Source organism: Eptatretus burgeri, chromosome 1, assembly GCF_056783735.1.
Source record: "Eptatretus burgeri isolate ZD-2024b chromosome 1, Ebu_testis_v1, whole genome shotgun sequence".
NCBI classification, from domain to species: Eukaryota; Metazoa; Chordata; class Myxini; order Myxiniformes; family Myxinidae; genus Eptatretus; species Eptatretus burgeri.
The window spans coordinates 82,320,833-82,335,884 of NC_140961.1; the positions used below are offsets into that span (position 1 = coordinate 82,320,833).

The window sequence follows — 15,052 nt, forward strand, 5'->3', positions numbered from 1 at the left end:
GACGTTAAATATCCCATTCTGTCCTTCGTTGAGAGTCGGTGAACCATCACTGGCGTGCTGGCCAAAATTCCAAATTCCTTCCCTAACCTACAGCGGGCATTGCATCAGTGGCAGAGCTGCACCCTCAGCCAATGATGCAACCACACAGCCTTGTGCTGCACACAAAAGGCGAAGATTCGACAAAGTAAAAAATACACTTTGAAGTGACAAAGTATTTAAACCATTTCTTAACTCACGCTTTGTTTCTGCTTACACGAGATCTTATTCATACCATATCTATAAAATGAGTTTGCAATGCTTCAGCACTATAATCAAATCTCTTGCACCTAATCTTTCAGTCAAATTTGATAATTTTGTTTTATAATTAAAGACGTAAAGAAAAAAACTCGTTATTATGCAGACACTTATGTTTGATGAAAGTCTTTTACTGGAAAGCATTTGCCATAAAGAGTTGTCAAATACAAACAATTAGGATGGGAATAGACGTCTTATCTTACCAATGCAGTTTCATTCTTGCTAAAATATTTGTCCAGATGCTTTTTTGGACAGAATGATTGTGCACGTAGTCCTTCTAGAAATTCTTCAAGACCAGGTATGAATCCAGAGCCACGTTCAATTCCAATTGTGCCATCGTACAGTTGTGCATATCGTGGGTTTCTCATGTAAGGTGAACTAATCCAAGTGTCACTTCCAACCCATGTTTTATCACTCAGGTTGTTTGCTAAAAATAGTTCAGCAAGTGGAATAAAATCCTTCCCATGAACAAACAAAACGGTTACTTTTGCATTTTCCTCCATTAATGTTTGAGCTGCATCAAGACACAAGAAGAAAAATTGAGTTAAAAAAAAATACAGAAAAATAATAATATTTCACTCCACAAAAAAAATTACCAATCAAAATATGAGATGTAAACTGAAAATTAAGTTCAATACTCACGAACGTGAATATAAACATGTTTAATAATATAATCTTTGAATAATGGAGCAAGTGTTTGTGATTATGTATGGATGTTTGTCCACTCTTTACCCATTGGTTACACAGTTGACCTGACGCCACCCACAATTGTAACATAAATACTGAACCTAAAGTACCCAGAGGACCCAAAAGGCCAAAAAGACAGCAAAGATGAAAGACCCCTTATTATAGAATGTAAGCCACAGATTATATTACCCATAGTTCAACAACAACAACAACAAAAACAACAACAACATCAGTGGTATAGATTGTATTTCCATATCCTTCCTTTACACTTAGTCCTTTGCGATATTCAAGATGGCTACTGAACGGTCATTTGTGATTACATAGAAATCTATGGTTGTCCTGTTCTTGCTGAATAAATTGTGATAGCCCACATAGAATGAACTCCAACGATTCAGCCATGTCGATTCACCTTCTGGCTATCACACCCCAAAGACCTAAAATACCCCCAAAAAGGTGAAAAGACCCTGAAGACCCAAATACGTCGAAGACTCAAAAGACTACAAAGACCCAAAAGACCCTGAAAGACCCAAACGACCCCAAAGATCCAGAGGACCCAAAATAATCAGATGACAGAAAATAACCGGAGGACACAAAAGACCTCAAAGACTCTGAAGAGCAAAAAACCCCGAGGACCCAAAATACCTAGAGGACCCAAAAGACCCAACAGTACTATCTGAGACACATGGAAATTCTGCATACATGGAAAAAAACTTTGCATACACACCAAGAAAACTCCAAGGAAGTGCATGACTGAAAATTGGGTGCTTGGGTTAATTACATGACCACTTTTGAAGATAATTAATGACCTTATTTAATTATATCCTTCATAAGGTGATCCTCGGCCACATAGTTCTCTGGGGTCTTAAGACGTATCCTTGGTAACCTCAGTGGGGTCTGAAGCAGCCATGTTTTTTGGCCTGCTCAACCTTGCCTTGACTTGGAATAGGCCGCATCGACTTCTCAACGATAGTGTTTTTTTTCCACTTTCCTCAATCATATTATCAAATGCCTGTTCATCATAGCTACGAATCACTGGGTACATTGCAATGCTTATAAACACCCGGAGACATCAACATTCATTGCTTTATTTCATTTCAGCACATGCGATCACCACGAGTATCAATTCAACTAAGGAGAATTGCAAAATTTAAGCTCCAGAATCAAACTCACAAGTAGTTCTGACTCCTAGAAAAATGTCCATTTGTTCAATTCGGACATTTGACATTTGTGCATCTCTGGGAGGTGTTTGTTGAATATGACAGTTTGGTGATTGCCAATTGCGTGCAAAGGAGCTGTTTCTTATCAACTTTTTCATTGGAGTGCTTAAGCCAGCGCTCGACAATATTTGCACTGTCATTGAATATTGTGTATAGATCGACTTGAACAAAATTCAGGGCTACTCGCCTGCATTGGGAATGTGTTGTTCTGCATTGCAACAGGCGGTGGCTGCCTCACTGAAAATGTGAAATGTTATTTTCCAGGATGTTTCCTGTTTTTGTTCTTCCATTGAATGACCCGTCACTTCGGCACAGATAAATACAAATAAAAATTAAACGTTTCGCTTTTAAAAGTTTCTTAAAACGTTTAGTGCATTTCGTGGTGAAGCCACTTGGCACATTCTTCAACTTTCAATTGCGATACCATGGTTCTACACTGGAGGTAGGAAGGCAAAATAAATTACATGATCTTTTCAGTTCTGAAGTAAAGAATCGTCACTTTACGGCAGAAAAACCAATAGGTATGCATGCTCACTCTGTGGAGCCTGGATTTGAATCCCAACCCAGCTCTAAACTGTCCTCGTGTTGTTTCACAGGCCGGGTGATTCATCACTGTGTGTGCCGTCTCTCAGGTGGATGATAAACTGGGCATCACATCTGGTGGAATCCCTCACCCAACTCTCTCCCATCTCTCATACCCCGATCCCTCTCACCAACTCCTCTCCTCTCCACCCCCCTCACTCTCTCTCCCTACTCATCTCTCTCTTCTAATCCCCCCCCCGTCACCCACCTTTCCCCCCTTTTGAAGGGACTGTAGCATGTATGAATCAGATTCAGAGCCGATCGGTGGGGTGCAAAGGTTGCTGCATTTACGAGCTGTTGGTTTTGAATTCTCCCACACCAGGTCTCAAAGTGTGTGTATGTGTATGTGTATGTGTATGTGTATGTGTATGTGTATGTGTATGTGTATGTGTATGTGTATGTGTATGTGTATGTGTATGTGTATGTGTGTATGTGTGTATGTGTGTATGTGTGTATGTGTGTATGTGTGTATGTGTGTATGTGTGTATGTGTGTGTGTGTGTGTGTGTGTGTGTGTGTGTGTGTGTGTGTGTGTGTGTGTGTGTGTGTGTGTGTGTGTGTGTGTGTGTGTGTGTGTGTGTGTGTGTGTGTGTGTGTGTGTGTGTGTGTGTAGTATGTGCAAGTTGCTGGTTTTGCTTGCTATCTCCTCGTGTGGTGGTGGGTTTCAGGAGGTGAAACAGTGACCGACAAGGTGTGCGTGCATGCATGTGTGCGTGCATGCGTGCATATGTGTGTGTGTGTGTGTGTGTGTGTGTGTGTGTGTGTGTGTGTGTGTGTGTGTGTGTGTGTGTGTGTGTGTGTGTGTGTGTGTGTATACACGCATGTGGTGGTTGCTGTTGTTGCCTACGATCTCCACATGTGGATGTCTTCACATGTGGGTGGGGTTCATCAGGAGGTGAAACATACCTACCAGGTCTCAAAGTGTGTGTCTGTATGTGTGTGTGTGTCTTTCAATGGTACCAACCCCCACTTCCTCACTCTGCCCCCCTTCCGAGCTTACTATCCCTTCTGCCTCCTCTCGCTTCCCTCCTTCCCCACCCTCCTCTCCCCCACCCCCCTTTAATAACCCTGTCAATGAAGTGACAGGTTGTATTTGCTCATATATGTGTATGTATGTATATATATATATATATATATATATATATATATATATATATATATATATATATATATATATATATATATATATATATAAATATATACACTTAATGACCCATGAACCCATTGCATTCCCTTTGTGAATACGGTTGATGAAAAAGAAAAAAAGAATTTTTTTTTTAATATTATTTAGTGGACAAACTGCAACTTGAAGAAAATTTGAGCATTTACCTCAAGAGTCATCATTGGGCCAACCCGTTTGTCGAGGTATTATATCAACACATTCTCCATGGTTTGTCCTTGCACTTTATGGATCGTCATAGCAAAACTTGACTGAATCGGGAATTGATTTTTAATAATCTTTTTTGTTGCCCGATTTGAATGAAACTTGAAACTGCACACCACAGGCTAACGGGGAGTAAGGTGGCCCAAAAGTTTTTGCACTGTCGTGTATCATTTTGGGAACGAACATACTATATATATATATACATATATATATATATATATATATATATATATATATATATATATATATATATATATATATATATACTATATATATATATACATATATATATATATATATATATATATATATATATATATATATATATATATATATATTGTTGCGGATTCGCGCCCGCCGGCGTGCGAACGGCCACGTAACTCGAATCGCGGCATGCCGCCCACCGGACGGACAATCCCGTCGTGACCCTCTCGGACTAACGCCGGGAACTAGTCACGGGTGGACCTTTCGGCCTCACCACGATCGTGCCAATCGGCCCCCGCGTGGGATAGGGTTGCTCGCCAAATTCGACCTACCTAAGTACCCACACGGAGGGTAGACCGGGCGATCGCACCTCGCCGCAGGTCGACTTCGGACACGGGCCACTTTAAGCGACCCGTTCCGTACTATCGGGATAACCAAGCGGTGTTATTGTCGGCCTCGACGGTTCGATTAATTATCGGGCGTTTTAGCCCACGACCAACCCTTTACGTGAAGTAAGATGGAGATTCAATAAAGGAAAAGACAAAGCAAAACGGGAAAACAATTCAACATAAAGCACATTTATTTCGCGATGAACGGAAAGCACACATATACAATTACACCAAAAGCAAATGTAAAAGAAGAAGAAGCACAATAATGCACAAAAAGCAAATGTAAAAGCAAAAGACAATGCAGAGCTAACCGACTACCAAGCACACGGCAACACTTATACAGTTTTACTTCACAGACGGCGCCGACAACACATATACTCAAAGCAAAAGAAAAAGGGACCACCCTCCACTATGAGGGGGCAGACGGCCTGGGGCCGAGACCACGTCGAGCCTACCCGTCTGGTGATGAGCCGCAAAATGGCGCTGGCGCCCCGACTCCGCGGGCCTCGCTGGGACTGCCTGGTATGGGGTGGGAACGGGGCCCCCTTCTCGCACTATCTCAGCGTGGGGGGAAACAGGAGGGGGTTGTTGATGCTCGGGGGAAGGAGGATATCTCCCTGTCTCGGGTCCCGCGACGAGCGTCTCCACCACGACCTCGGTCGCGTTGCCGGCCTCTCCCCTCCGCAGCTCCCCGACTCTGACACGAGCACCCCCTCGACTGCCTTCGCCGCCGCCACCTCTCCAACTCTCCACAGCTCCGTCCAACTGCCTTCTCCGACTCCTCTCTTGACTGGCTCTTCCCAACTCAACTCCGAACTGCACTTGACTGACGACTACTACTTCTTTTCCCAACTCCACCGACTGCGAACTTCACTTGACTGACTACTACTGCTTCTTCTTCCCAACTCAACTCTACTGCCGGCGAGCGAATGCGGCCCTTTTATAGCCCCCGGGGCCTCGCTCCTTCGCCTTCGACCCTTTACCTTTGACCCTTCACCTCTGGCTGGCTCCCCATTGGACCGAGGAAAAGTGGGCGTGAATGCTTTTTAATCCATGAATTTGCATATAGCGATATTACTCCAACGCACCTGGAGGCGGGGCCAAATCGCCCCACGCTCGCCGATAGGACGGAACAGAAGTGGGCGTGAGTCGTTTTTGATCCGTTTTCTTCGGAAAGGCTGTGATGTTTCTGCACACGCTGCTCGGTGCGCACCCTGCACGAGTCCAGTATCGGTGCCCACAAGCGGCGCGGAAATGGCGGTGATGCGATGGTTGCGAGAGCGAGATGTGACGGTAAAGGTCGTGGCTGTTGGCGTTGTTGTTGTTGTGAAGCGGCGTTGCGGCTGGTGGTTGTTGTGTGATGGCTGTTGAGACGTGGTTGGTGGTGGTAGTAATGGTAGTAATGGCGGCTGGTCCAAAATAAAGATAGTAAAAGAAAAACGGCTATCTAAAAGGGTCGCAGCCCGCATGAGTGACATTTATTACCTCTAAACAACGGGTTTGGGCCTAACTACACATATACTTACAGAGATATCTCACCTAAGGGACCTGAATGGTGGTTTGCGAATTTCGTCAACCACAACAATATATATATATATATATATATATATATATATATATATATATATATATATATATATATATATATATATATATACATATATATATATCTTCTTCTTCCTCTTTTGGCTTTCTCCCGTTAGGGGTCGCCACAGCGGATCAACCATCTTCATTTCGCTCTATCTTCCACATCTTACATTGACACTCCAACCACCCGCATGTCCGCCCTCACCGTATCCATGAACCTCTTCTTTGGCCTTCCTCTTCTCCTCCTGCCTGGCGGCTCTATCTTCAACATCCTTCTCCCGATATACTCTGCTTCCCTCCTGCGCACATGTCCAAACCATCTCAATTTAGCCTCTCTCACTTTGTCTCCAAACCGTCCTACCTGCGCATTCCCTCTGATATACTCATTTCTTATCCTGTCCATCCTCATCACTCCCAACGAGAATCGGAGCATCTTTAACTCTACCACCTCCAGCTCCGCTTCCTGTCTTTTTGTTAGCGCCACCGCCTCCAAACCATACAACATAGCTGGTCTCACTACCGTCTTATATACTTTCCCCTTCACTCTTGCAGCTACCCTTCTGTCACAAATCACTCCTGACACTCTTCTCCACCCACTCCATCCTGCCGGCACTCTCTTTTTCTCTTCTCTCCCACACTCTCCGTTACTTTGGACAGTTGATCCCAAGTATTTAAACCAATCCACCTTCCCCACCTCAACTCCTTGCAACCGCACCATACCACCACCCTCCCTCTCATTTACGCACATGTACTCCGTCTTACTCCGACTGACTATCATTCCCCTTCTCTCCAGTGCGTACCTCCACCACTCGAGGCTCGCCTCAGCCTGCTCACTACTCTCCCTACAGATCATGATGTCATCCGTGAACATCATAGTCCATGGGGACTCCAGTCTGATCTCGTCCGTCAACCTGTCAATCACCATTGCAAACAGGAAAGGGCTCAGAGTCGATCCTTGGTGCAATCCCACTTTTACCTTAAACCGGTCTGTCATTCCTACCGCACACCTCACCGCTGTCACACTGTCCTCATACATATCCTGCACGATCCTCACATACTTCTCCACCACTCCCGACTTCCTCATACAATGCCACAACTCCTTTCTTGGCACCCCAATATATATATATATATATATATATATATATATATATATATATATATATATATATATATATATATATATATATATATATATATCTTCTTCTTCTTCTTCTTCTTTCGGCTGCTCCCGTTAGGGGTCGCCACAGCGGATCATCCGTATGATCCGCATAGTGATTTGGCACATGTTTTACACCGGATGCCCTTCCTGACGCAACCCTGGTCGCCTCTTACGACACAGGGATATGGTACACCTATTTTAACCGGGGTATACACGGGCTCAGTATACTGGTACTCATTTTGCCGACCTCGGAAGGATGACAGGCTGAGTCAACCCCCTGGTGTATTAATTCAGTTGCCCAACGGGGCTTGAACTCAGGATCTTTTGGATCCCAAGCCGCTGCTCTAACCACTGCGCCAACACCAGGATTTATATATATATATATATATATATATATATATATATATATATATATATATATATATATATATATATATATATATATATATATGTATATATGCCAGGAACGAACCTAAATTAATATAATAATAACTAAATAAATAACTAACATATTTTTCGTGATTCATTGAATCTAAAACACTGGATATTGGGCCAGCTAGAAATAAGTTCAGGTGAGAGCGGAGACAGCAATAGAGGCGGAGATGATAATGGTATTTGGTATACGAGACGAAATATTCTAATAGTTTGTAATTCCATTGATTGAAAAATTAGGGTATGGTGAGATGCGAATCCGTACACTTCTGAACTTCTTAGGTGAAAATGGACTGCATTTTCGAACTAAGTGGGTCGATTTACTCTAAGAAATGTTTAGACAGACGACAAATTAATTATAGATTAGAAAATATCGAAATGAGTAGGATTAGTTACTCAACTCCAGTAATGATAAATCTTGTTTTAGGTCATATTTTCGAAATGGTTGTGAATTCAATGTCGGTGCAGTCATTTCTTCGAGTAAATCGACCCCATAGAGTTCGAAAATGCACTCCATTTCCACCTCAGACATCCAGAAGTACCCATAATCGTACCTGACCATACCCTAATTTAACCAACTCATGAAAATAAAAGTTGTCATATGGAGCGACCTCTATATCACCTCCGATCAACTTAAGTTTTTTTACGAACGTTAATCCATCATACTGGAATAAGTTTCGTCTTGTGGAGAGAAGATCTGAACTTTTTTTGATGTTTTTGGACCACGTGTATATATATATATATATATATATATATATATATATATATATATATATATATATATATATATATATATATATATATATATATATATATATATATATATATATATATATATATATATATATATATATATATATACACACACACAGAGACATGACAGAAGCAAATATACATGATTTTAAAAGAATTTATTTATTTAACATTTGGAGTACATTTGATCCATTTTATTACGTAAACTAGTGTTTGATGGACTTGCCATTTGCAGATTTCAATGCTTTTCTTCTTTCAGGTATAGAACTAACGAGTTCTGAAATTTTCTCTTGTGGGTATTTTTCTGCCCAGCCTTCATACAAAAGGTTTAGTAGTTCTGACCATGATGTTGGTTTCCTGGACTTTTTCCACACAGCTTGTTCCAAGGTGGCCCAAAGGTGTTCAATGGGATTCATGCCAGGAGACTGACTTGGCCATGGAAGTGGCTTGATCCCATTTCTGTCCTGCCATTCTTTGGTCTTTTTTGCAGTGTGGCATGGAGTGTGAAAGCTACATCTTCCATGAACAGTGTTGTGTTTGACCATCTGACCAGTGGAGAAGATGGGGAAAAGTCCATCCTCAAGGATAGAAATGTATCTTGTAGAGTTGATGTTGCCAGCACACTCCACAAGCTCTGAATGACCAGTGCTCCAGATTGCTCCCCACACCATTACTGAAAAACGACCGTGTTTGACAGTTGGCTGCAATCGGTTCAAAGAAAACTCTTGACTGGGAAGTCTCCCGACACAAACACATCCAATGTCAGAAAATTTATCAAATTGGGGCTCACCTGAAAAAATGACATTTTGCCAAAACCCGAAGGGACTGGTGGCCATCTTGTCAGTCTACTTCTTTCTCCTTTGCATGTTGGCTGGTCTAAGAAGAGGTTTTCTCCTCGCTGCTCTCCCATAGTATCCCAATTGATGAAGGACTGACACGGCAGTTCTTGAGCTGACTTGCACCTCCTCTGCAACATCTGCTGCCTTGCAATGGGGGGTTTTCTCAATGGACCACTTGACAGCTCGAGACACCTTTCTGAAGGCCCAGGTCGACCAGAACCAGAAGCTGTGGATTCATTGCCTTCATTGGTGAATTGCACAATCACCCGATTGACCATAGAATGTGGAATGCCAAGGTTCTGAGCTATCTTATGTTGGCTAACTCCACCTTCCGATTGGTCAACAATTCGTCCTCGTCGAAAATCGCAAAGGTCGTGTGCTCTCTGGGTTCGTGGCATAATTAATTGTGATGCAAGACCCAGCAACTCGTTTCTGCAAATAAATAGTTTAATATTTGTACAAATCAGTGAGTAAAACTTGCTTTAATCCGATGAAATGAATAAATTTAAGGTGTCTATTTACTTCTGTCATGTCTCTGTGTATACAATCATATATATATATATATATATATATATATATATATATATATATATATATATATATATATATATATATATATATATATATATATATATATATATATATATATATATATATATATGCACACATACATACACACACACACACAAAGGTGGATTCCTCGAGATCTGTTTAGGCTCTGTTACACCTTCAAAAACCCACATATGGAAACAACCAACACGCGCGCGCACGCACACGCACACGCACGCACACACACGCACACACACGCACACACACGCACACACACGCACACACACACCGTTTCTTGCTTTGTGGGTGGATGAGCTAATGAGAACACAAACTTGAATCAACAAGGCCAGGGAAAACGTCAATGATTACCTTCGATGCAAAAAGTGGTGGGGTGGTGGGGGGTGGGGTGGGGAGTGGTTAATGACTACATTTCAGCATAGAAATAGAACTGCACTCGGCAGAGAGCATTCCATTGCTCGGCTGAACAGTTTACGTTTTGTATCACACTAATTTACCATATCTGCATCCTACCTTAACTGCATCCCTGATATTGTGGGATCTGTAAGCATTAGTAAATGCCTGTAAATTAACGATTAAATTTGATGGTTACATTTTGTAAGTTTTTTGGGAGTGAACATTGCATACATCACAATGAGCATCGGTAAATTGTAATATAAACTGTTTGATGCGATGAGCTAATTTTGATTCTCGATGGCAGTATTGTTCTGTAAACTACCTGGTGAGATTCGTGAAGGTGCTGGAACATTCTCAGATGAAACATCCAGTGTGGACTGCAATCACATTTGCTGGAAGGCACGGGATTGTTCTATGTTGCTGTACAAACCTGCGAGAGTGAGGTGTAGATTGATGGGTGATATGTGACAAGAAGTTTGTTTCCATCATCCCCGTGCTCGATTTAACTCTGAGTGAATGAGGTGTTAATGTCCAAAGCGGTTGTGGATGCGTGAAGCCGATTGTAATCAGGTTGATTAAAGCTCATTAAGATTGTGTATCGGTTAGGAATTCGTTTAAGCTCTTTAAATCATCCTGGGCGGGTTATCATATGAAAGGACACTGTGATGGGAATCGAAGGACGATGTAAACACGTGTGAGTTGTGCAGGCAGGACTGCGATACTGAGCGGTGGAAATAACTCAATGTGGGAATTGGAGTGGGACATTGTATGTAATGGTGAACTTCCTCATTTGTTTTTGTATTTGTTTATTTGATATACAAGTTTCAAAAACGTTACGATGTTGATGTGGTCACTGTAACACCACTCAGATGTCACAGACACCAACTGACAAAGATGCATTGGAGTAATAGCTGACTTGTACATTCATTCATGACCCTGGATTGCAGTCGTTAGAGAACGCACTAGATTCTGCACCACAAACTAGAGGGGGAGCACTCGGTCGAGTTCAAAACCTGCAACATCAATACTGCTGGGTCACTTAAGTGAACCTGATATCCTATTCATTGAAGGTCAAAACGGATCAGACTCTACTGAACCACGATTGAATAAACTAAACTCGATCGATGCGCATGTAGAAGTGCAAAAAAAAAAAATTCAAATATTTTTCAAATAAAATCTAAATGTTTTTGAAAAAAAGTTGCAAATTTTTTTTTTTCTCTCGAACAAATTTTTTTTTTGTTTGGAAATCACTTAAAACATGTAGAAATGCAAATCAAAAATTCAATTTTGTTTTCAAAATGGCCGCCATAGCGGTCATATTGGAATTTGGACCAATTACAAAATCTTATGGCATAATCATTGGACCATACCTAATCCCCCCACCAAGTTTCATCGAAATCCGTCCAGGAGTTTTTCCGTAATACTGTTCACAAACAAACAGACAGGGGTGAAAACAGTAACCTCCGTCCATCTTCGATGGCGGAGGTTAACAACAAACATACACCAAGGGAAGAAAACCCCAAAGATGCGCATATTACCCCCACCCCCGACATAGTCACCGACCCAACTCATCCACTAAATTTTGTCATAATCCATGTACAACTTTTTGAGATAGGCATTAAGCGTTTTTGGTCCCATCTCTCAATCGTGAAGAAACACTTTTTTTTTAAGTAAAGCGAAGTATATGGATCTGATCTTCCCAAAATCTAAACAATTCGTCCTTGGCAGATACCCAACCTTTCCACAAAGTTTCATCCGAATCCATCTGTAACTTTTTGAGATATTGTACTGTATCTTGTTTTTGGTTCAGAACCCTATTTCGCAATGGTGAAGAATCACTTTAAAATTGTAGGATCCAGAAACATATCTTCACCAAAATTCAAAATTTCGTCCTCGTCATCCAACCTGTCCACCATATTTCGTCCGAATCCATCCACAACATTTTGAGATACCCTGTTCACAGAAAAACAGACAGGGGTAAAAACATAACCTCCACCCACCTTCAGTCACTGTCAGTGACGGAGACAATGATCCATATATTACGATGTACACATTGCATACATCACAATGAACAGTAGCATTTTTTTCAAGTAACTTCTCTAATTGCAAATATTACATCTTGCCATAATAACATGAATTTTTTTTGTTTATATTTACCAACAGTTTGAAGTGTGTCTTTCTGGTAGCTTTGTGGTAGAAGTTCCTGAAAGGCAATGCAAACACTCAATCTTTCTGCTTGTAATAGAAACAAGGCCAAAAGATTTCTACTATAATCATCATCCACTGCCAGAGTGCCCACATATACCCAATGGAAATTATCCATTAAGTGAGCCATGGCAGCTGCCTGGTAAACATCACTTGGCACAGTTCGTAAGAAGAAAGGATACTGCGTTTTGTCACTCAAACAGTCACAAGAAGAACCGTAGCTTATCTGTGAATGAAACATTGGAAGCAATTGTCCTTGCAATGACTTGCACAAACTTTGAGACACTGCAGTTGTTCAACATCAAAAACAACCACATATTATAAAAGCAAGCAGAACAATTGAAATGGGCTTTCAAAAACGAAAGTAATTTTACCAGCGGGACTGAAAAGAGTTCCAAGAGACCTGTCAAAAACCTCGAAAGTGCTGATGTAAATGGCCCAACGACAACTCGTGGTGTGTGAAACTCAAAAGATTCTGAACCAGAATATATTGTGTTTTCCAAAAAATTCAATGACTGCTCAGCAATCTTGACAATCTCAAAACATGAATCATGAATTAAATATCCTAATGTGATATTGGGAATGAGTAAGTTATTTTGGTTTATTTCTTCAATTGTGAATGCCATGGTCATGGCCCAACGTAATGCTTGTGGTTGCAAACTACAGAAATAGACACGAAGCAAATATTGAAAAATGTGTCAATGTGATATCGACAATTAGGAAAATGAATTTACAAAAGGTTTTTTTTAATCATTTCAAATCAAAGATTTCCCAGCTTCTTCATCTACTACAATTAAGTTCCACACAAATAAATAATTAAAAATTAAGGGTATCAGGTATTAAAGAGAAAATATTCAGTTACAAGACACCACAGCAAAACTTACGAAGCACAAACTTTTGCCGAAGGTCGATTTTTCAGCGATGTGCGACCTTGCATAATATTGCTGTGGATGGGGAAAAAACCTGCGAGAATTAAATCACCAAGTGATGAAATGCTGCTCGACGCACTCGCACGGTCAAAATTATTTCCATGAATCTGTATTGATAGATGACTGATGCAAAGTAACAGGATGAACTGAATGAGCCCAATTTCTAAGTCCATCTAGTGACTTAACAAAACGTCTTCATCTATTTGTTGAGTTTTGGTGTGAAAGAAAATATTGCATGAACATGTGATATACATGAATTATGTAATTGATTTGTTTTTTTTCTCATTTTCATTTTAATTGCAGTGAAAATGTTGATTTAATTCCCTCCAAAAGACTAATAACTTCTCAGCTCAAAATATCCGGGAAGTATCTCAATAAAGGTGAAAATTGTTCTTTCATGCCCGTTAATGACTTGGTTACAGTTACAAATAACAACAATAATCAGAACAGCATTAAAATGCAATTGCCTGCCGATAAAGTGTCTGTTTAGAGGATCTCTTCCTGATGAGGTTGAATGCATTCAAACAAGTCAGAAGACATTTTCGAGAAATGAAAAAAACATGTAGGGATGAAATCCCCAAAAAAGCAAACAAGGTGGAAGTAGAGATAAGGAAGGAATGAGACCACAATTATTTTACGGATTGTCATCACGACATCATTTTACATTTTCAGTACCACCCTGAAGGTGTTACAAGAAAATTGCAGTGTTCGTGTGCTTGTGCGTGTGCGTGTGCGTGTGCGTGTGCGTGTGCAGCCACATTCATATATTTTCACTATTAAAATGATTTTCTCTGCAACCGCTTGTCCGACCGAATCGAAATCTTAAACATAGGAGAGACTCCCCACGTGGAATATTGTATTGCTAACCGTGACGTCACAAGTCACATGGTATGGCAGTCATATTGGATTAAGGGGAAAAAATTGGACATTATTTCCCTGAAAATGCTCAACAAAAATAATTGAAACTTTGTCACATGTCATGAACTCCCCATTGGGTATATAGGCTGATAACGATGACATCATTGCTGAAGTATTCAAACCATAATGGGTTAAATTAAAATCTTTATCTGAAATTTCTTCTATCTGATCTATGAACAGATGTGAGTGAAGAATTAAATTTATGATGTTCATAACCCATGCCAAGAAACTACGTGACATAATAGGGTACATGGATGATCTGGAAATATGGGCTGCAGAAGCAGTGGGTTATAGTTGTAGTATGTTCAGTTAACGACGTTATTTTTATTCAGAATGAATGCGTTAGGTGAGAATGAATGCTCTAAGAGTGCCGTTCTCGTTCCTATAGTTAGCAACAGTAACAATTGTATGAAGATGTCTATGTTCGAGGTAGTTGAACATTCGTATAGTGGGTTGGTGTAATTGTGTATTTTATTACCCTGCACTCGTGAAGCGAAAAGCAGAGTTAAGC

At 40.8% G+C, this 15,052-nt stretch overlaps 1 protein-coding gene across 1 annotated transcript in view; it reads right to left on the reverse strand.

Annotated features, from left to right (window-relative positions):
• Positions 1-488: 488 nt before the first annotated feature.
• LOC147034847 (extracellular calcium-sensing receptor-like) overlaps positions 489-15,052 on the reverse strand; it is a 21,887-nt gene continuing 7,323 nt past the window's right edge. Inside the window, exons 2-3 of the mRNA XM_085857620.1 lie at positions 12,647-12,692; positions 489-808 (exon numbers count right to left, since the gene is read on the reverse strand). Coding sequence (XP_085713746.1) covers positions 489-797 — 309 coding nt within the window. The 5' untranslated portion in view covers positions 798-808; positions 12,647-12,692. The remainder of the gene's footprint in view (positions 809-12,646; positions 12,693-15,052) is intronic.